Genomic DNA, 19,007 nt, shown 5'->3' with positions numbered 1-19,007 from the left:
CGCCGGGTAGCATCGGCACTGGGCTGTCTTGCTTGGTGAAAATGCCCTAAGAAGTCCATACGTTCCAGACTATTTCCTCGGGTCTCGGGAAGACCCCACTCACCATCACCAGTGTGGGTCTGTCCTCTGGGAGCAAACGATCCTTCGCGGGGTCACAAAGGAGGCACAGAAGGTCACATATTACATGATTCTATTCATATGAAATATGCAGAATCGGTAAATCTGTGGAGACAGATGGCAGATTGGAGGTTGCCAGGAGCTGGGGGTGTGTGTGTGACTGATGATGGTACAAGGTCTCCTTTTGGGGTGACGGAAATGTCTTACCACTAGGTAGATGGGGTGATTGCACAACACTGAGAATGTTCTGAATGTCCCTGAATTGTTCACTCTAAGATGGGCCATTTTATGTTATGTGAATTTCACCTTAGTGAAAAAGAACTTTGTAAAAAAAAAAAAAAGAAAAAAAGAGAGACACAAAGGAGAAGGGAGGGGTGGTGCCCCCCAAATCAGGCTGGACAGGAAGGGAGAATCAGGGGTGCCCCAGAGGGTGCCTGACCTGAGTCAGGATGGGCCACTCTTTACAGAAGGAAAACGCTGCGATTCAAACCCGGCAGAATCCACAAAGCACATGTCCTTAAGGGGTAGAGGGGGCCGCACGAGAGCACCCACGTGCCATTGGGAACAGGGACCACATTCCAGTCCCATCTGAGGGCTCTGCTTTCTGAGAATGGCAACCCTGAGGACGCCCTGTCCTAGCAGCCTGGGAGCACACAAGGGACCTGGGACCCCAGCTGAAGTGGGTTGGGAAGTGGATGGGCGTTAACAAAGCAGAGACAGCGAGTGTAGACGGCTTCTTCCCAAGCTCGATCGTGGGGAAGGAGAGGAGTGAGTGTCTGGTCTCCAGCGTGAAGCCTAGAACGGAGGTTAGGGGTACGGGGAAAACCACACAGAAATGCGGCGGAGGGATTGGAGACCTGCAGGGGTGGGGCGGAGGTCTGAGACCTGATGCAGTTGGGGCCCAGGAGCGAGTTGGGGACACAGGTCAAGGTTTTGGAGGGAGTTCCAGTCTAAGTGGCTTTTTATTTTTTTATTTTTTAAAGAAGGAATATTTTCTTTTTTTAATTTAATTTACTTATTTATTTTTGGCTGCGTTTTGTCTTCATTGCTGCACACGAGCTTGCTCTAGTTGCAGCGAGCGGGGGCTACTCTTCATTGCTGTGCGCGGGCTTCTCATTGAGGTGGCTTCTCTTGTTGCGGAGCACGGGCTCTAGGCGTGTGGGCTTCAGTAGTTGTGGCTCGCGGGCTCTAGAGCGCAGGCTCAGTAGTTGTGGCGCACGGGCTTAGTTGCTCCGCGGCATGTGGGATCTTCCTGGACCAGGGCTCAAACCCATGTCCCCTGCATTGGCAGGCAGATTCTTAACCACTGCGCCACCAGGGAAGTCCCCAAGTGGCTTTTTAAAATTTCTTTTTTGAAAAATAAAATTTATTGAGGTGAAATTCACATAACATAAAACTCCCCGCGTTAAAGTGACCAATTCAATGGCACCGAGTGCATCCCTAATGTCATGTGACCCCTGCTTCTAGTGGAACCCCCAGTGGAGGGCTCCAAACATTTTGGTCACCCCTAAAAGAAACGTCACACCCGTAGCAGCTGCTCTCCAATCATCCCCCTGCCGCCGGCACCTGGCAACCATGCATCTACTTTCTGTCTCTGTGGATTTACCTATTCTGGACATTCCCTCAAAACAGAATCAGGTGATACGTGGCTTTTGTGTTTGGCTTCCTTCACTCAACACAAAGCTTTCAAGGTTCATCCGTGTTGGAGAATGTCGTCGTTTCCTAGGGCTCCTGAGACAAAGCACCCAAAGTTATGGTGGCTTCAAACAATAGAAATTTATTCTCTCACGGTTCTGGAGGCCAGACGTCCAAGATGACGGTGTTGGCAGGGCCTGGCTCTCTGTAACGGCTGTAGTGGAGAACCTGTCCCATGCCTTTCTCTTCGCTTCCGGCGCTGCTGGCTGGCGATCCCTGATGTCCTGGGCTTGCAGGGGCATCGCTCCTCGCTGTGTCTGCACATCGTCTTCCCGCCACGTGGGTCTGTCTCTGTGTCCAGAGCACTCCTTCTTATGAGAACATCAGGCATATTCGATTAGAGCCCACCCTAGTGACCTCATTCTCACTTGGTTACCCCTTTAAAGACCCTATTTCTAAATGAGGTCGCATTCTGAGGTTCTGGGGGTTATGACTTGAAGGTAGCTTCTTTTTCATTCCAGATTTTTTTAAGATTTGTTTATTATTTATTTATTTATTTAATTATTTTTGGCTGTGTCGGTCTTAGTTGCGGCATGCGGGATCTTCGTAGAGCCACGTGGGCTCTTGCGTTGCGGTGCGCGGGCTCTGCGTTGTGGTGTGTGGGCTTCTCTGTAGTTGTGCCATGCAGGTTTTCTCTCTCTAGTTATGGTGCACAGGCTCCAGGGTGCATGGGCTCTGTAGTTGTGGCGCGTGGGCTTAGTTGCCCCGAGGCATGTGGGATCTTATTTCCCTGACCAATGTGGGATCTTAGATCCTGGACCAGGGATCGAACCCGTGTCCCCTGCATTGTAAGGCCGATTCTTTACCACTGGACCACCAGGGAAGTCCCTCCTTCCAGATTTATTGAGATATAATTGACATACAGCACTAAGTTTAAGGTGTACAACAGAATGATTTGACTTACGCACATCATGAAATGATTATCACAGTAAGTTTAGCAAACATCCATCTCATATTTTTTCCTTGTGATGAGAACTCTTAGGACTTACCCTGTTAACACTTTTGTATATAACGTACAGCACTGTTATTTATATTTATCATGTTGTACGTTATATGCCTAGTACTTATTTATCTTATAACTAGAAATTTGAACCTTTTGACTACCTTCATCCAATTCACCCTCCCCACCTCTGGTAACCATAAATCTGATCTCTTTTTCTATGAGATCAAATTTTGTTTTTTGAAGTTTAATTGACCTACGACACTATGTTAGTTCCTGGTGTACAACATAGTGATTCAGTATTTCTATGTATTTCAAAATGATCACCAGGATGTCTAGTAACAATCTGTCACCATGCGAAGATATTACTTAATAATTGCATGTGTCCCTCACACTGTCGATTTCATACCTGCGGCACGTTTATTTTGCAACTGAAAGTTTGTACCTCTTAATCTCCCTCACCTATTTCTCTCCTCCCACCACCCCTCTTCCCTCTGACAACCACTTGTTTGTTTTCAGCATCTATAACTCTGTTTCTGTTTTGTTATGTTTGTTCATTTGTTTTTTAGAGTCCACATATAAGTGATATCCTACAGTATGTGTCTTTCTCTGTCTGACTTATTTCACTGAGCATGATACCCTCTAGGTCCATCCATGCTGTTGCAAATGGCAAGGTTTCATTCTTTTTTATGGTTGAGTAATATTCCATTTGTGTGTGTGTGTGTGTGTGTGTGTGAGTGTGCACGTATGTGCGTATACATACATACATATATATATACACACACACATATACACCGCATCTTCTTTATCCATTCATCTATTAATGGGCACTTAGGCTGCTTCCATATCAAGGTATCTTTTTTGAAGGGACACAGTTCAACCCAGAGCACAGCATGCATCAGCACTTCATTCCTTTTTGAGGCTGAATAATATTCCATTGTGTGGAGAGAGCATATCTTGTTCATCCATCATCCGTTGACGGGCCTTTGAGCTGCTGTGAATTGTGCTGCTGTGAACGTCCACGAACATGTAGTTATTTGAGTCCCTATTTTCTGTTCTCTTGTTCACATACCTGGGAGTATGTCAATGGCTTTCACTCAGAGAACACAGTTGGAGGCCAGGTGCCCTCCCACTTTGGGCTCAGACTCTGTCCCCACAGTCATGGTCACAGTACACAGCTGGAATGTGGACCCTCCCCCTCCAGGCTGCCTTCCTGGCCCCTCCCCTTACACACCCAAGCCTCTTTCAGCTACTTGCCTGGTTCCCAGGGACATGCGCTCAGACAAACTGGGAGTTCCTGAGAAATGGTGGGAACTCCTGCTAATCTTGACCCACAAAGGCAGAGGGAGTGGATTCCTTTGATCCTTTTTTTTTTTTTTCTTGTTGTGGATTTTGTGTGTGTGGTAAAATGTACATAACATTTACCATCTTAACTGTTTTAAGTGCATGATTCAGTGGCATTAAGTACATTCACGTGGTCCTCCAATCATCACCACCGTCCGTCTCCAGAACTTTTTCAACTTCTCCCACTGAAACTCTGTCCCCATTAAACACTAGCTTCCGGGACTTCCCTGGCAGTCCAGTGGTTAGGACTTGGCGCTTTCACCGCCGTGGCCCAGATTCAATCCCTGGTCAGGGAACTGAGATCCCGCAAGCTGAGCGACGTGACCAAAAACAAAACAAAACAAACAAACAAAAAACCCACTAATTCCTCCGTCTCTCCTTCCCCAGCTGCTGGTAACCACCATTCTACCTCCTGTCTCTATGAATTTCTCTATTCTGGGTACCACACATAAGTGGTATGATTACCGTATTTGTCCTTTTGTAACTGGCGTATTTCACTTAGCATAATGTCCTCAAGCTTCATCCATGATGTGGCAGGTGTCAGAATTCCCTTCCTTTTTAAGGTTGAATAATACTCCATTGTGTGGCTAGACCACACTTTGCTTACCCATTTATCTCTTGATGGATCTTCTTTTTTTTTTTTCTGAAACATTTATATTAACATATTTCCATACAAATAACCCAAAGAAAGTTTAGTATTATTTTTTTTGTTTTTTTTTAATTTTTGAATTTTATTTCATTTATTTTTTTATACAGCAGGTTCTTATTCGTCATCCATTTTATTCACATCAGTGTATACATGTCAATCCCAATCGCCCAATTCATCCCACCACCACCCCCACCCCCCTGCTGCTTTCCCCCCTTGGTGTCCATACCTTTGTTCTCTATATCTGGGTCTCAATTTCTGCCCTGCAAACCGGTTCATCTGTACCATTTTTCTAGATTCCACATACATGCATTAATATATGATATTTGTTTTTCTCTTTCTGACTTACTTCACTCTGTATGACAGTCTCTAGATCCATCTGCGTCTCAACAAATGACCCAATTTCGTTCCTTTTTATGGCTGAGTAATATTCCATTGTATATATGTACCACATCTTCTTTATCCATTCGTCTGTCGATGGGCATTTAGGTTGCTTCCATGACCTGGCTATTGTAAATAGTGCTGCAGTGAACATTGGGGTGCATGCGTCTTTTTGAATTATGGTTTTCTCAGGGTATATGCCCAGTAGTGGGATTGCTGGATCATATGGTGATTCTGTTTTTAGTTTTTTAAGGAACCTCCATACTGTTCTCCATAGTGGCTGTATCAATTTACATTCCCACCAACAGTGCAAGAGGGTTCCCTTTTCTCCACACCCTCTCCAGCATTTGTTGTTTGTAGGTTTTCTGATGATGCCCATTCTAACTGGCGTGAGGTGATACCTCATTGTAGTTTTGATTTGCGTTTCTCTAATAATTAGTGATGTTGAGCAACTTTTCATGTGCCTCTTGGCCATCTGTATGTCTTCTTTGGAGAAATGTCTATTTAGGTCTTCTGCCCATTTTTGGATTGGGGTGTTGGTTTCTTTAATATTGAGCTGCATGAGCTGTTTATATATTTTGGAGGTTAATCCTTTGTCCGTTGATTCGTTTGCAAATATTTTCTCCCATTCTGAGGGTTGTCTTTTCATCTTGTTTATGGTTTTCTTTGCTGTGCAAAAGCTTTGAAGTTTCATTAGGTCCCATTTGTTTATTTTTGTTTTTATTTCCATTTCTCTAGGAGGTGGATCAAAAAAGATCTTGCTGTGATTTATGTCAAAGAGTGTTCTTCCTATGTTTTCCTCTAAGAGTTTTATAGTCCGGTCTTACATTTAGGTCTCGAATCCATTTTGAGTTTATTTTTGTGTATGGTGTTAGGGAGTGTTCTAATTTCATTCTTTTACATGTAGCTGTCCAGTTTTCCCACACCACTTATTGAAGAGACTGTCTTTTCTCCATTGTATACCCTTGCCTCCTTTGTCATAGATTAGTTGACCATAGGTGCGTGGGTTTATCTCTGGGCTTTCTATCTTGTTCCGTTGATCTATGTTTCTGTTTTTGTGCCAGTACCATATTGTCATGATTACTGTAGCTTTGTAGTATAGTCTGAAGTCAGGGAGTCTGATTCCTCCAGCTCCGTTTTTTTCCCTCAAGACTGCTTTGGCTATTCGGGGTCTTTTGTGTCTCCATACAAATTTTAAGATTTTTTGTTCTAGTTCTGTAAAAAAATGCCATTGGTAATTTGATAGGGATTGCATTGAATCTGTAGATTGCTTTGGGTAGTATAGTCATTTTCACAATATTGATTCTCCCAATCCAAGAACATGGTATATCTCTCCATCTGTTGGTATCATCTTTAATTTCTTTCATCAGTGTCTTATAGTTTTCTGCATACAGGGCTTTTGTCTCCCTAGGTAGGTTTTTTCCTAGGTATTTTATTCTTTTTGTTGCAATGGTAAATGGGAGTGTTTCCTTAATTTCTCTTTCAGATTTTTCATCATTAGTGTATAGGAATGCAAGAGATTTCTGTGCATTAATTTTGTATCCTGCAACTTTACCAAATTCATTGATTAGCTCTAGCAGTTTTCTGGTGGCATCTTTCGGATTCTCTATGTATAGTATCATGTCATCTGCAAGCAGTGACAGTTTTACTTCTTCTTTTCCAATTTGTATTCCTTTTATTTCTTTTTCTTCTCTGATTGCCGTGGCTAGGACTTCCAAAACTATGTTGAATAATAGTGGTGAGAGTGGACATCCTTGTCTTGTTCCTGATCTTAGAGGAAATGCTTTCAGTTTTTCACCATTGAGAATGATGTTTGCTGTGGGTTTGTCGTATATGGCCTTTATTATGTTGAGATAGGGTCCCTCTGTGCCCACTTTCTGGAGAGTTTTTAATCATAAATGGGTGTTGAATTTTCTCAGAAGCTTTTTCTGCATCTATTGAGATGATCATATGGTTTTTCTTCTTCAATTTGTTAATATGGTGTATCACATGGATTGATTTGCATATATTGAAGAATCCTTGCATTCCTGGAATAAACCCCACTTGATCATGGTATATGATCCTTTTAATGTGTTGTTGGATTCTGTTTGCTAGTATCTTGTTGAGGATTTTTGTATCTATATTCATCAGTGATATTGATCTGTAATTTTCTTTTTTTGTAGTATCTTTGTCTGGTTTTGGTATCAGGGTGATGGTGGCCTCATAGAATGAGTTTGGGAGTGTTCCTTCCTCTGCAGTTTTTTGGAAGAGTTTGAGAAGGATGGGTGTTAGCTCTTCTCTAAATGTTTGATAGAATTCACCTGTGAAGCCATCTGGTCCTGGACTTTTGTTTGTTGGAAGATTTTTAATCACAGTTTCAATTTCATTACTTGTGATTGGTCTGTTCATATTTTCTATTTCTTCCTGGTTCAGTCTTGGAAGGTTGTACCTTTCTAAGAAATTTGTCCATTTCTTCCAGGTTGTCCATTTTATTGGCATACAGTTGCTTGTAGTAGTCTCTTAGGATGCTTTGTATTTCTGTGGTGTCTTTTGTAACTTCTCCTTTTTCATTTCTAATTTTATTGATTTGAGTCCTCTCCCTCTTTTTCTTGATGAGTGTGGCTAATGGTTTATCAATTTTGTTTATCTTCTCAAAGAACCAGCTTTTAGTTTCATTGATCTGTGGTATTGTTTTCTTTGTTTCTATTTCATTTACTTCTGCTCTGATCTTTATGATTTCTTTCCTTCTAGTAACTTTGGGTTTTGTTTGTTCTTCTTTCTCTAGTTCCTTTAGGTGTAAGGTTAGATTGTTTATTTGAGATTTTTCTTGTTTCTTGAGGTAGGCTTGTATAGCTATAAACTTCCCTCTTAGAACTGCTTTTGCTGCATCCCATAGGTTTTGGATCGTCGTGTTTTCATTGTCATTTGTCTCTAGGTATTTTTTGATTTCCTCTTTGATTTCTTCAGTGATCTCTTGGTTATTTAGTAATGTATTGTTTAGCCTCCATGTGTTTGTGATTTTTACTTTTTTTTCCCTGTGATTCATTTCTAATCTCACAGCGTTGTGGTCAGAAAAGATGCTTGATATGATTTCAGTTTTCTTAAATTTACTGACGCTTGATTTGTGACCCAAGATGTGACCTATCCTGGAGAATGTTCCATGCGCAATTGAGAAGAAAGTGTAATCTGCTGTTTTTGGATGGGATGTCCTATAAATATCAATTAAATCTATCGGGTCTATTGTGTCATTTAAAGCTTCTGTTTCCATATTTATTTTCATTTTGGATGGTCTGTCCAGTGGCGTAAGGGAGGTGTTAAAGTCCCCCACTATTATTGTGTTACTGTCGATTTCCTCTTTTATAGCTGTTAGCAGTTGCCTTATGTCTTAAGGTGCTCCTATGTTGGGTGCATATATATTTATAATTGTTATACCTTCTTCCTGGATTGATCCCTTGATCATTATGTAGTGTCCTTCCTTGTCTCTTGTAACATTCTTTAGTTTAAAGTCTATTTTATCTGATATGAGTATTGCTACTCCAGCTTTCTTTTGATTTCCATTTGCATGGAACATCTTTTTCCATCCCCTCACTTTCAGTCTGTATGTGTTCCTAGGTCTGAAGTGGGTCTCTTGTAGGCAGCATATAGATCCATTCACGTTTAAGGTAATTATTGATATGTATGTTCCTATGACCATTTTCTTAATGGTTTTGGGTTTGTTTTTGTAGGTCCTTTTCTTCTCTTGTGTTTCCCACTTAGAGAAGTTCCTTTAGCATTTGTTGTAGAGCTGGTTTGCTGGTGCTGAATTCTCTTAGCTTTTGCTTGTCTGTAAAGCTTTTGATTTCTCCGTCGAATCTGAATGAGATCCTTGCCGGGTAGACTAATCTTGGTTGTAGGTTCTTCTCTTTCATCACTTTAAGTATATCATGCCGCTCCCTTCTGGCTTGTAGAGTTTCTGCTGAGAAATCAGCTGTTAACCTTATGGGAGTTCCCTTGTATGTTATTTGTCGTTTTTCCCTTGCTGCTTTCAGTAATTTTTCTTTTTGTCTTTAATTTTTGCCAATTTGATTACCGTGTGTCTCGGCGTGTTTCTCCTTGGGTTTATCCTGTATGGGACTCTCTGCACTTCCTGGACTTGGGTGGCTATTTCCTTTCCCATGTTAGGGAAGTTTTCGACTATAATCTCTTCAAATATTTTCTCTGGTCCTTTCTCTCTCCCTTCTCCTTCTGGGACCCCTATAATGCGAATGTTGTTGCATTTAATGTTGTCCCAGAGGTCTCTTAGGCTGTCTTCATTTCTTTTCATTCTTTTTTCTTTATTCTGTTCTGCAGCAGTGAATTCCACCATTCTGTCTTCCAGGTCACTTATCCGTTCTTCTGCCTCAGGTAATCTGCTAGTGATTCCTTCTAGTGTAGTTTTCATTTCAGTTATTGTATTGTTCATATCTGTTTGTTCTTTAATTCTTCTAGGTCTTTGTTAAACATTTCTTGCATCTTCTCAATCTTTGTCTCCATTCTTTTTCTGAGGTCCTGGATCATCTTCACTATCATTATTCTGAATTCTTTTTCTGGAAGGCTGCCTATCTCCACTTCATTTAGTTGTTTTTCTGGGGTTTTATCTTGTTCCTTCATCTGGTATATAGCCCTCTGCCTTTTCATCTTGCCTATCTTTCTGTGAATGTGGTTTTTGTTCCACAGGCTGCAGGATTGTAGTTCTTCTTGCTTCTGCTGTCTGCCCTCTGGTGAATGCGGCTATCTAAGAGGCTTGTGTAAGTTTCCTGATCTCTTTTTTTAAAAGAATTGAAATATAGAGAAATTATTTGAGCCTAGCATCAAATGCAAATCAAAGGAGATTTTTAAAAAATAGAATTCACAATCTTCCTGCCTGTACTTTCAGTGTTGATTAAAAACACACAGATTTGGGACTTCCCTGGTGGCGCAGTGGTTAAGAATCCGCCTGCCACTGCAGGGGATATGGATTCAAGCCCTGGTCCGGGAAGATCCCACATGCCACAGAGCAACTAAGCCCGTGCACCACAACTACTGAGCCTGCGCTCTAGAGCCCGTGAGCCACAACTACTGAGCCCACGTGCCACAACTACTGAGCCCCTGCACACCACAACTACTGAGCCCCCACACACCACAACTACTGAAGCCCATGCTCTGCAACAAGGGAAGCCACCTCAATGAGAAGCCCGTGCACCACAACGAAGAGTAGCCCCCGCTCTCTGCAACTAGACAAAGCCTGCACACAGCAAGGAAGACCCAACCCAGCCAAAAATAAAATAAATAAAAGCACACAGATTCAAAAAAATGAATAAAAATTTAAAAATAAAATAAAACCACACAGATTTAAGTATTTATGTATCTTCTAGAGCCACTTGTAGAAGCCTCAGCCTCTGAGAGAACATCAGGGAATATCATCCCCAACAAGACAAAGTCACAGAGAGAAGCTACTCCAGTGCTGGGGTCACCACACCTCCTAAATCCCTCTGGTTCTTTAGGCTGCTGGTCGTTTGTGAAATATTTACTGAATGCACCTGCCACGTGCAAGGCACAATTACGGAGTTGGGTTTTCTTAAATCTTCAAAACTACCTGGGACAGATTATCATCCCTGGTTACAGGGCTGGTCAGTGACAGAGGAGGATTTGAACCCAGGTCTGTGTGATTCCAACCTCCGTGCCCCTTCTGCCGCTCTATGCGTCTTCCTGCTCTTGAGTTGCCTGAACGTGGCTGAGCCACCCAAGTGATGTCACCATCATTGTCATTCCAACCAAGTGTCGGAGGCCTGGTCCCGGAGACAGGTGCCAGGCCAGCATTTACTCGGAGTACATGGTGAGTCTGGACTGTGTCAAGCCCTGTACAGGCACACACACGCTTGATTCCAAAAAAGCAGGACGAGGTAGCTAGCCATCATCACCCCCATTTTGCAGATGAGGAAATTATGATCAGAGAGGTCAACACTTGCCCGAGGTGACATGCTGGCAAATGGAGCTGGACTGTCTCCTGGGCACTGCTGACAATGAAGGTAGACTGAGGCTTGTGGCCGAGAGTGCGTATCCAGTCGTCCACACCGTGGCGCTAAGTGCACATGCACTTGGATTGGTGTCCTGGGCTCTGACTGACTAATGCTCGCGGAGCAGCCCCTGGGTACCAGGCACTGGTCCCGCCTTCTGGAGGGGCTGCGTCATGAGCAGGTGGAGGCATTTGAGTGATAATCACTTGCTGGTCATTATGCAAGTGAAAGTTGTGTAAGTGCCGTCAAGGAGACATCCGGGGTGCCGAGAGGGTAGAGCAGGGTAACTCATCTGGTCTGGGAAGACATCAGGACAGGACCACCACCTATTTATTTCTTTAAAAAAATTTTTTTATTTAATATTTATTTATAATTTATTGTTTATTAAATATTACTTATTTTAAAATGTTTATTTATTTATTTGGCTGCGCTGGGTCTTAGTTGCGGCACACAGGATCTTCATTGCTGTGTGCGAGATCTTCCTTGCCGTGTGCGGGATCTTTTAGTTGCAGTATGCGTGCTCTTAGTTGCAGCACGTGGGATCTAGTTCCCTGACCAGGGATCGAACCCGGGCCCCCTGCACTGGGAGCATGGAGTCTTAACCACTGGACCGCCAGGGAAGTCCCCCATCATCTATTTCTAAAGCAGGCTTTCTCGCCCTCAGCTGTATGGACATTTCTGTTCCAGGTCATTCCTTGTAGGATGCTTGGCAGCACATTTAGCGTCTACCCACTAGATGCCAGTAGCACCCCTGACCCCCATCATGACAGCCAAACATGTCTCCAGACCCTGGCCAAGTCCCCCAGGAGGCAAAACTGCCCTTGGTTGAGAACCCTGGATTTAAAGTTTGGTTTGGCAGTCGGGAAAATGTGCCATCTTCCGCAGGGGCACCGGAGCAGTCCACTCCTGGGGGACACAGGACTCCTCCAGTGGGCAGTATGCTGCTGTCCCACCCAAGACCAGGAGAGCATGGAGGGTGGATGTGAGGTAGGGTCTGCTGCAGCCATATTGGAGACAGTCGGGTACTGTCCTGTAACTGGAGTCTATCCAAATGTTTCCAGCATGGTGTGTGTGTGTGTGTGAGAGAGAGACAGACAGACAGACAGAAAGAGACAGAGAGCAGAAGGTAGAGGAGGGGGCTAGATTTATACCTTCAGGGTTGCTTGAGATGCTGCATAAAAAGTGAACTGGGTGTGGTCAGGCCAGACAGAAATGGTCAGCTGGAGAACAGCCAGCCAGGCAGGTCCTGTAACCCCAGGACTGTGTCCATCTGCAGTGTGAGCACGGATTGAGCACTTGATTTGGTACGACCGAACCAGGTCTTGAGAGCAGGAAAAACATCCTGTCTCGGCTGTGATGTGCATTTCTCTGGGAAGTGGATCTTGCACAGTGAAGAAAGTAAGCTTGACTTAAGAAGAGTCTGTCGAATGATCTGTGTAATAATCATTGGTTGCTTCCTGGTCACTGGCACAGTGAGAAGCACCCCCCAGGAAGTGGGTGTGGTTAGCAGTGCATTTCTAAGCAAACAAGGCATTTGGGAGATGGGGGCGGGGGGGGGGGGGTGGGGGATGGCAAGAAGTAAAAGAGGAATTTACCGTCTCTGTTCCAGCTGAAGGAAGAGGTTAGCCAATGCCTCTCCCCTTCCTCCTTCCCAGTGCCAGACTACCTGGTGGAAAAGGAAAAGATGATTATCATGTTCTAGGTGTCAGAATACTAGGAATAATTTTGCAAAAATACTCAGCGTTTTCCTAATTATGAGGTCTCCTCTGTGTTACCCTGTCCTCCCACACCCTTCAGGTGTTTCATGTGACTTCTTCCCAGACCTGCTAGACACCCAGACCTTGGCCGGGTTCCCCCCTCTCCTTAGGTTATTGCAGACATCCCCTAGAACAGGCTGTGATATCGCCAGTCACTATCAGGGGGCACTCTCTGTAGTATGGGGCAAACTTAACTGAGAATTCCAGACATTCAAGGTCCAGGGTTCTAAGCCTGTGAATTGTTGCCTTGTTCTGTCAGCTTTGTGAGTTCTGGTGCTTGCATCTGTAATAGCCAACAACTGGAAACAATCCATCAGCAGTAGAACAGATAAATAAATTGTGCTATAGTCATTTGGTGGAATATTATGCAGCCATGAAAATTAGCGAACCATCACTACACACATCATGCATGAATCTCACTAATAACCTTGAGTCAAAAGCATATATATTGCATGTTACCATTTACACAAAGTTCAACCCCCAGCAAAACAAATCTCCTGGGGGCTGGTAATGTCTGTTTCTTGTTTTGGAGGCTGGTTATATGGGTCCGTTTGTGAAAATTCGAGCTGTACAGTTAAGATCTGCACACTTTCTCTTTGTATATTATACTTTAAAAAGACATATCAGTACAAATCCAATGTGCCTAATAGCAATCCTGCTTTTTTTCACAGATTGATGGACAAAATGAGTTGAAAGCCATCGAGAAAGAGAAGACGGTGGTCGCTCTGCCACCCAAGGAAGCAAGCAAATGCCACAGAGAGGATCTGGCCGAAGCATTTTATGTAAGAATTGAATTTGTATCTGTGGTAGGGTTTTTAGATTAAGAAGAAAGCAATACAAAGTCCTGAAAGTGGCTTTAGAGTTCTGTGCTATAGTACATTTTTATCATCACTGTTAGAAAATACTATCGCTGTTGAACCGATCTGATTTCCCACCAGGAATGGCATCCACATTAATGGCAGTGGCCCTTCCTAGCAGCCAGGATCCTCCCAGCTCTCTGTGTACCTGCTGATGGGAGACAGAGGATGTCTCAGGGGACCCACACGGTTCCACAGCAGCACAGCCAGAGCTGAGTCCAGGTGTTTTGACATCAAAGCTCAAACTCTTCACCATCTGCTGTGCACACCCTTCATCTTTTCTAATCCATGGTGTTTCCAGTGACTGAAAACAAATCTCATCAGTTTCTCCAGCGAATTTGAATTCCTGGCCAGTACAAGACAAACCCCAAACCAAAAAACCACTTCCATTCCATGAGCCTCCCCTCTGAGGCTGAAGGACTTTGCTTGCTTTATGTTTTTAATTATCTTTACTTAGATAACTGAGCAAACATGGTGTGGGTGGGTGTGTGTTGTGTGTGTGGGTGTGTGTGTGTGTCCTCACCACATTTTGCTTATCCATTCATGCATGGGTGGACACTGAGTTGCTTCCACCTCTGGCTATTGTATGTTATGCTGCTATGAACATGGGTGGACAAATATCTCTTTGAGATGGGCTTCCAGTTCTCTTGGTATATACACCCAGAAGTGGAACTGCTGGATTATATGGTGGTTCTATTTCTAATTTTTTGAGGTACTTCCATAACGTTTCCTGTGGCCGCTGCACCATTTTACATTCCCAGGCCCGCTCATTTTTCTAAAGATGAAGCGTAAGTGTTCCTGCATCTCCAGGTGTCCATACTACAATTGCACTCCTTGAGATGTAGGCCCAAGTCTGTCTTTTCTGCAGTATCTGGAGGGCAGAGTGCGGTCTAACTGAAAGAGAATTGGACTGTGGGTTTCCTCCTCTCTCTGCCCCTCTTTGCTCGGTGTCTTTGAACTGGTGCCCTCTCCTCTGTGGACAGCCCATTTTCCTTGATCATCATGGAAGTGGCTGGCTTCCGGAGCGGGAATCTTGTGACTTGGGCTCCTTAATCCTTACTTGCCCATCCTTCTCCCTCCAGGTAGATTTACAGAACGGGCTGTCAGAGTTCTCGGTGACACAGCGCAGGCTGGTCCATGGCTGGAATGAGTTTGTCGCTGATAACGCAGAACCCGTGTGGAAGAAATATCTCGATCAGGTAGGACTGTAGGTGTCATTCCGTGAATGAACTAGTGTAAGCCTGCGGGGTAGGGGTGGGGGACAGCCATTCATTAAGTATGGATTGAGGGTGTCCGTGGGTAAGTCCCAGGGTGTGGAGCAGCTGTACTACAGAGTTAAACAAGGCTCTCCGCATTCAGGCTGCTCTCAGCCGGCAGGGGGGCTCACTAACTACCCCAGCAGCCATGGCCGTGAATAGTTGCTTCATTCATGGAGGGTTTACCATGTGCCAGGCACATGCTAACTGAGTAAGTAAGTAAGCATCGACTTACTTAATCTTCCTCCTAATCCCCACTTCGAGATGAGGAGGGTAAAGTACAGAGAAGTGGAAATATTTCCCAAGGCTGTGTAGGGTTGCCAGATTTAGCCAATAAAGTTACAGGATGCCCTGTTACATTTGAATTTCACATACATGAAAAAACTGTTCTTTTTTTTATCTATGTCCCAAATGTTGCATGGGACCTACTTATACTTAAAAAAAAAGTTCCTTGTTTATCTGAAATTCACATTTAACTGGGTGACCTGTAGTTTATCTGGCAACCAGGGCCCAGAGTCACGCAGTAGTTAGTGGCAGTGCTGGGAAGTGAAGCCAGGCATCTGGTTGCAGAGCCCCGGCCCTCTTAGCCTCTGCCGTTGGTGCTGAACGCATGGTGCATGAGTCAAATGCCTGGAAGCCATTGGGAAGGGGGGAAAAAAATGGAAATAGACACGGCTGCAAGTTCCCGTCTAGAAATCAACCCCTCACCCCCCAGTACCAGCTCTGAAAGCTCCAGTTAACAGGCAGAACTTCCCATGAAGCCATGGGAACCTGAAGCCGTGCAGATTGCCTCAGTTTCCCCTCTGGCCTTTTGCACCCTCTCCCAGCCCTGACACCTCCCTCTTAGCCTAACTCAGGGCTGCCCAGCTTCAGCTGCCTTCCCCTGGCTCACATTTAGGGCTTTCTCGATTGGTCAGTTCAGGGACCAATCACAGCCCTCCTTGCAGCATCTTCACCCTGCATTCTCCTCCAGTCCCCACCCTGCTCATTGGTCGGTTCTCAGTGCCCTAGGGAGGTCATTCATTGACGCATTTTGGCACCAAAATAGGCTTCTAGGTATGCAGGTGGCTCTGGCCAACCCAGAAACTTCCTGGAATCCCAGTGTTGGGAAGAGGCAGCGGAGGCTCCTGGAAGGTGAAGTTCAGGGAAGGGGGCAGACACACAGGCTGTGAGGGGGGACCTCCTCCCTTCTGGAGTGGGGCCTTGGTCAGTTCTGCCCTGCCTGCCCCTTCCACTAGGACCTGCTCACCTGGCCTCTACCTCACACCAAGGGCTCTCCTCCAGCCTCCAGCCAGGTCCTTTCCAGGAATGAAATCTCTTCAGTTTCTAAGAGCAGGAAACGTGCTTATTCTTCTTAACCTCCTCAGTTCAGGAATCCATCTCAGGGAATCCTTGCAGGATTGGAAGGCAGCTCCCGATGGCCGTGTTTTCCCGCCCTTGATGGGCACACAGGAAGTCCGTGTGCTCTCACTTATTCATTCTTTATGTTCACTGAGCATCTGCTACATGCCAGATGCTGTGATTCTCCCGTCTGTCACCTGCAGTGACAGGGAGCTCGCCACTTCACGAGGCAGCCCTGCTTCTCTGTCTCAGGAGACTCACCATTAGGAATTCTACCTTAGTGTGACCCAAGATCCCTGCCCTGGAGTCAGGAAGCAAAGGTAGATTAGAGTCAGCCGGGTTCAGATCCCACTTCAGCCTTGTGACTGTCGATCCTCCTTGAGCCTCAATTGTCCCCATCTAGAAAATAGGACTAATAAGTACCTCCTGTTCTGAGTTTTTCAAAAGAAGAAGCTTAGCCCGTATTAAGTGCTTAATAAAGCTTGCCCCAAGTCCCAGTGTCTGCCAGTTAGCCCTGGTTTGATTTGAGCGTAGCTGTTAAGAGCACAGGTTTTGGAGCTGCCTGATCTAATTAAATCCTTGGCAATTCAGTTTCTTTCAGAGCCTCAGGTTGGTCATTTATCAAGCAGGACTACTTAACAGTACCTGTGTCATGGGGTTGGGCGGAGCCTACGAAATGATGCAGGTAAAGCGCTGAGCACAGGGCATGGCATGGAGGAGGTGCTCAGGAAATGCTGGTTGTTTCGGTTGTTACTGTTTATTGTAATCAACGTCTCCGGTGTTCCACCATTTCACCGCACAGTAAGGTTTCAACAGACCGCTTTCTGCCTGTCCCCCCTTTACTTGTGGGCTTAGAAGGGGCCCCATGAGCCAGAAGAGTCTGATTATCTGTGGCCAGGGCAGCACTAGTGGCACGTGGTGGGATCTTCCCATTGGATCTGACACTTGTGTGCTGTGTCTCACGGTGACTCACTTGTTTTGGGTGGGAGGGGGCAGGTGCTGGGGATGGTCTCCAGGAGGGGAGGGAGGGAGGGAGGCTGGTGGTATCAGTGTCGGCCTGGAGGGTTGCTCGGGTCCAGCCTCAGGGGGAGGGGGTGAGATGATGGGCTTGGAATTGGAGTTCAGGGTGAGGCCAGCACCTGGTCCCAGCTCTCAGAGCGTCCTGGCCAGGACTGTGGACCCATGAGCTAGCCCTGAGCCCATGGCTGGAGGGGTCCCTTGTGCAGAAACAGGCCCCCTGCTCTCTGAGTCTCCACTGGGTACAGCCTGCAGGGAGGGAGGGAGCTGCCAGCCAGGGCCGGGAGAGCTGAGGGCAGGGATCCAGGCGGCGTCACAGAAGTGACCTGGCCAGGAGGCCACGCAGCTGGGGCAGGACAGACCCAGCGCTGATCCCCACTCGGCTGGGTGACCGGAAGCAGGAGTTCCAACCCCACCAAGCCTCCGATTCCCCCAACTAACACCGCGCGTTGGCTGTTCATTCATTCATTCTAGATAAACGCCTTTTGTGCTCCTGGCCTGCTCGAGGCACTGTGCATAGAGTAGTGGCCCAAGTTTCTGGTTTCGGGGAAACAGACACTCCGTGAGTGAAACAGCACCCAGTGGGCGTGGCCTGAGGAGAGGAGTCAAGACAGGAGTGAGGAGGTGCCGGCGGGGACCTGGGTGGTCAGCAGAGGCGTCTGACTGGTGCCTGGAGGGGGCGATGTCTGAGCAGAGACCCAGTGAAGTGAGGAGAGGCGCCGTGGGAGGGTCTGGATGAAGGATGCTGCAGGAGGGGGACGTGCAAAGGCCCTGCGGAGAGGCCTGGTGCATGTGGGGTAACCCGGCCTCGGAAGGTGGCCTGGAGAATGCAGGCGCCTGACGGGTGTTCAGGGCGTGTTTGTGCCCCCTCCCCCCTCACTTCTGTCCAACCTGGTGGGAAGTCTGTGATGGGCTCGCGGCTGAAAGGAGATCTTATTCTTAACTCCACTGAACTGAGGGGTTCTCCTTCCCTGTGCAAGGTTGAATAGCGTCCCCTCAAAATTCACATCCACCTGGAACCTCAGACTACGGCCTTATTTGGAAATAAGGTCTTTGCAGATGTGATTAGTGAGGATGAAGTCGTACTGGGTTAGGGTGGGCCCGTATCCAGTGACTGGTGTCCTTAGAAGAGACTCAGACACACACAGAGGGGAGAAGGCGCTACGACAGCAGAGGTGGAGAGATGTGTCTACAAGCCAAACAGTGCCGGCAATACCAGGAGCTGGAAGAGTCAGGAAACGGTCCTCCCCTAGGAGGCCCTCGGGCGTCCAGAGAGAGCACGGCCCTGCTGACACCTTGATTCTGGACTTCCGGCCTCCAGCACTGTGAGAGAATAAGTCTCTTGATTTAAGCCCCCCAAGTTGTCATTTATCACCGCATCCCCAGGACACTAATATACTCTTAGCTGGGCTGCCCTTTTATCTGGCCCTCCATCCTCCCTGGACTTCCGCGGAAAGGGCGTGTCCCCCTCCGGGGTGGTGGTGCTTGGCCATGGCTGTGAGCTCTGCTGGGCAGCTCTGAGCCCGGCCCAAGGACTCTCGGCAGCCACTTCCCTCCGCAAACTGCCCCCAATCCCCTTCCCCCATCTCAGTGCTTCCAGGAGCTCTCAGGACCAAAGCTGGAACTCCTCTGACCAACACCTTTTATTAGGGAAAATTTCAAA

At 46.1% G+C, this 19,007-nt stretch overlaps 1 protein-coding gene across 7 annotated transcripts in view; it reads left to right on the top strand.

Moving 5' to 3' along the window:
• Positions 1-19,007, top strand: part of ATP2C2 (ATPase secretory pathway Ca2+ transporting 2) — a gene marked incomplete at its 3' end in the record, with an annotated part of 89,288 nt that overhangs the window by 17,846 nt on the left and 52,435 nt on the right. For all 7 annotated transcript variants that reach the window (XM_082366853.1, XM_082366857.1, XM_082366855.1 and 4 more), the window contains exons 2-3: positions 13,545-13,655; positions 14,813-14,929. In XM_082366853.1, coding sequence (XP_082222979.1) covers positions 13,545-13,655; positions 14,813-14,929 — 228 coding nt within the window. The remainder of the gene's footprint in view (positions 1-13,544; positions 13,656-14,812; positions 14,930-19,007) is intronic.

This window comes from Balaenoptera borealis (assembly GCF_965194805.1).
Source record: "Balaenoptera borealis genome assembly, chromosome: 19".
In the NCBI taxonomy this organism is placed as follows: Eukaryota; Metazoa; Chordata; class Mammalia; order Artiodactyla; family Balaenopteridae; genus Balaenoptera; species Balaenoptera borealis.
The sequence above is the reverse complement of the archived record's forward strand: the minus strand, read 5'-3'. Positions and strand labels throughout refer to the sequence as shown.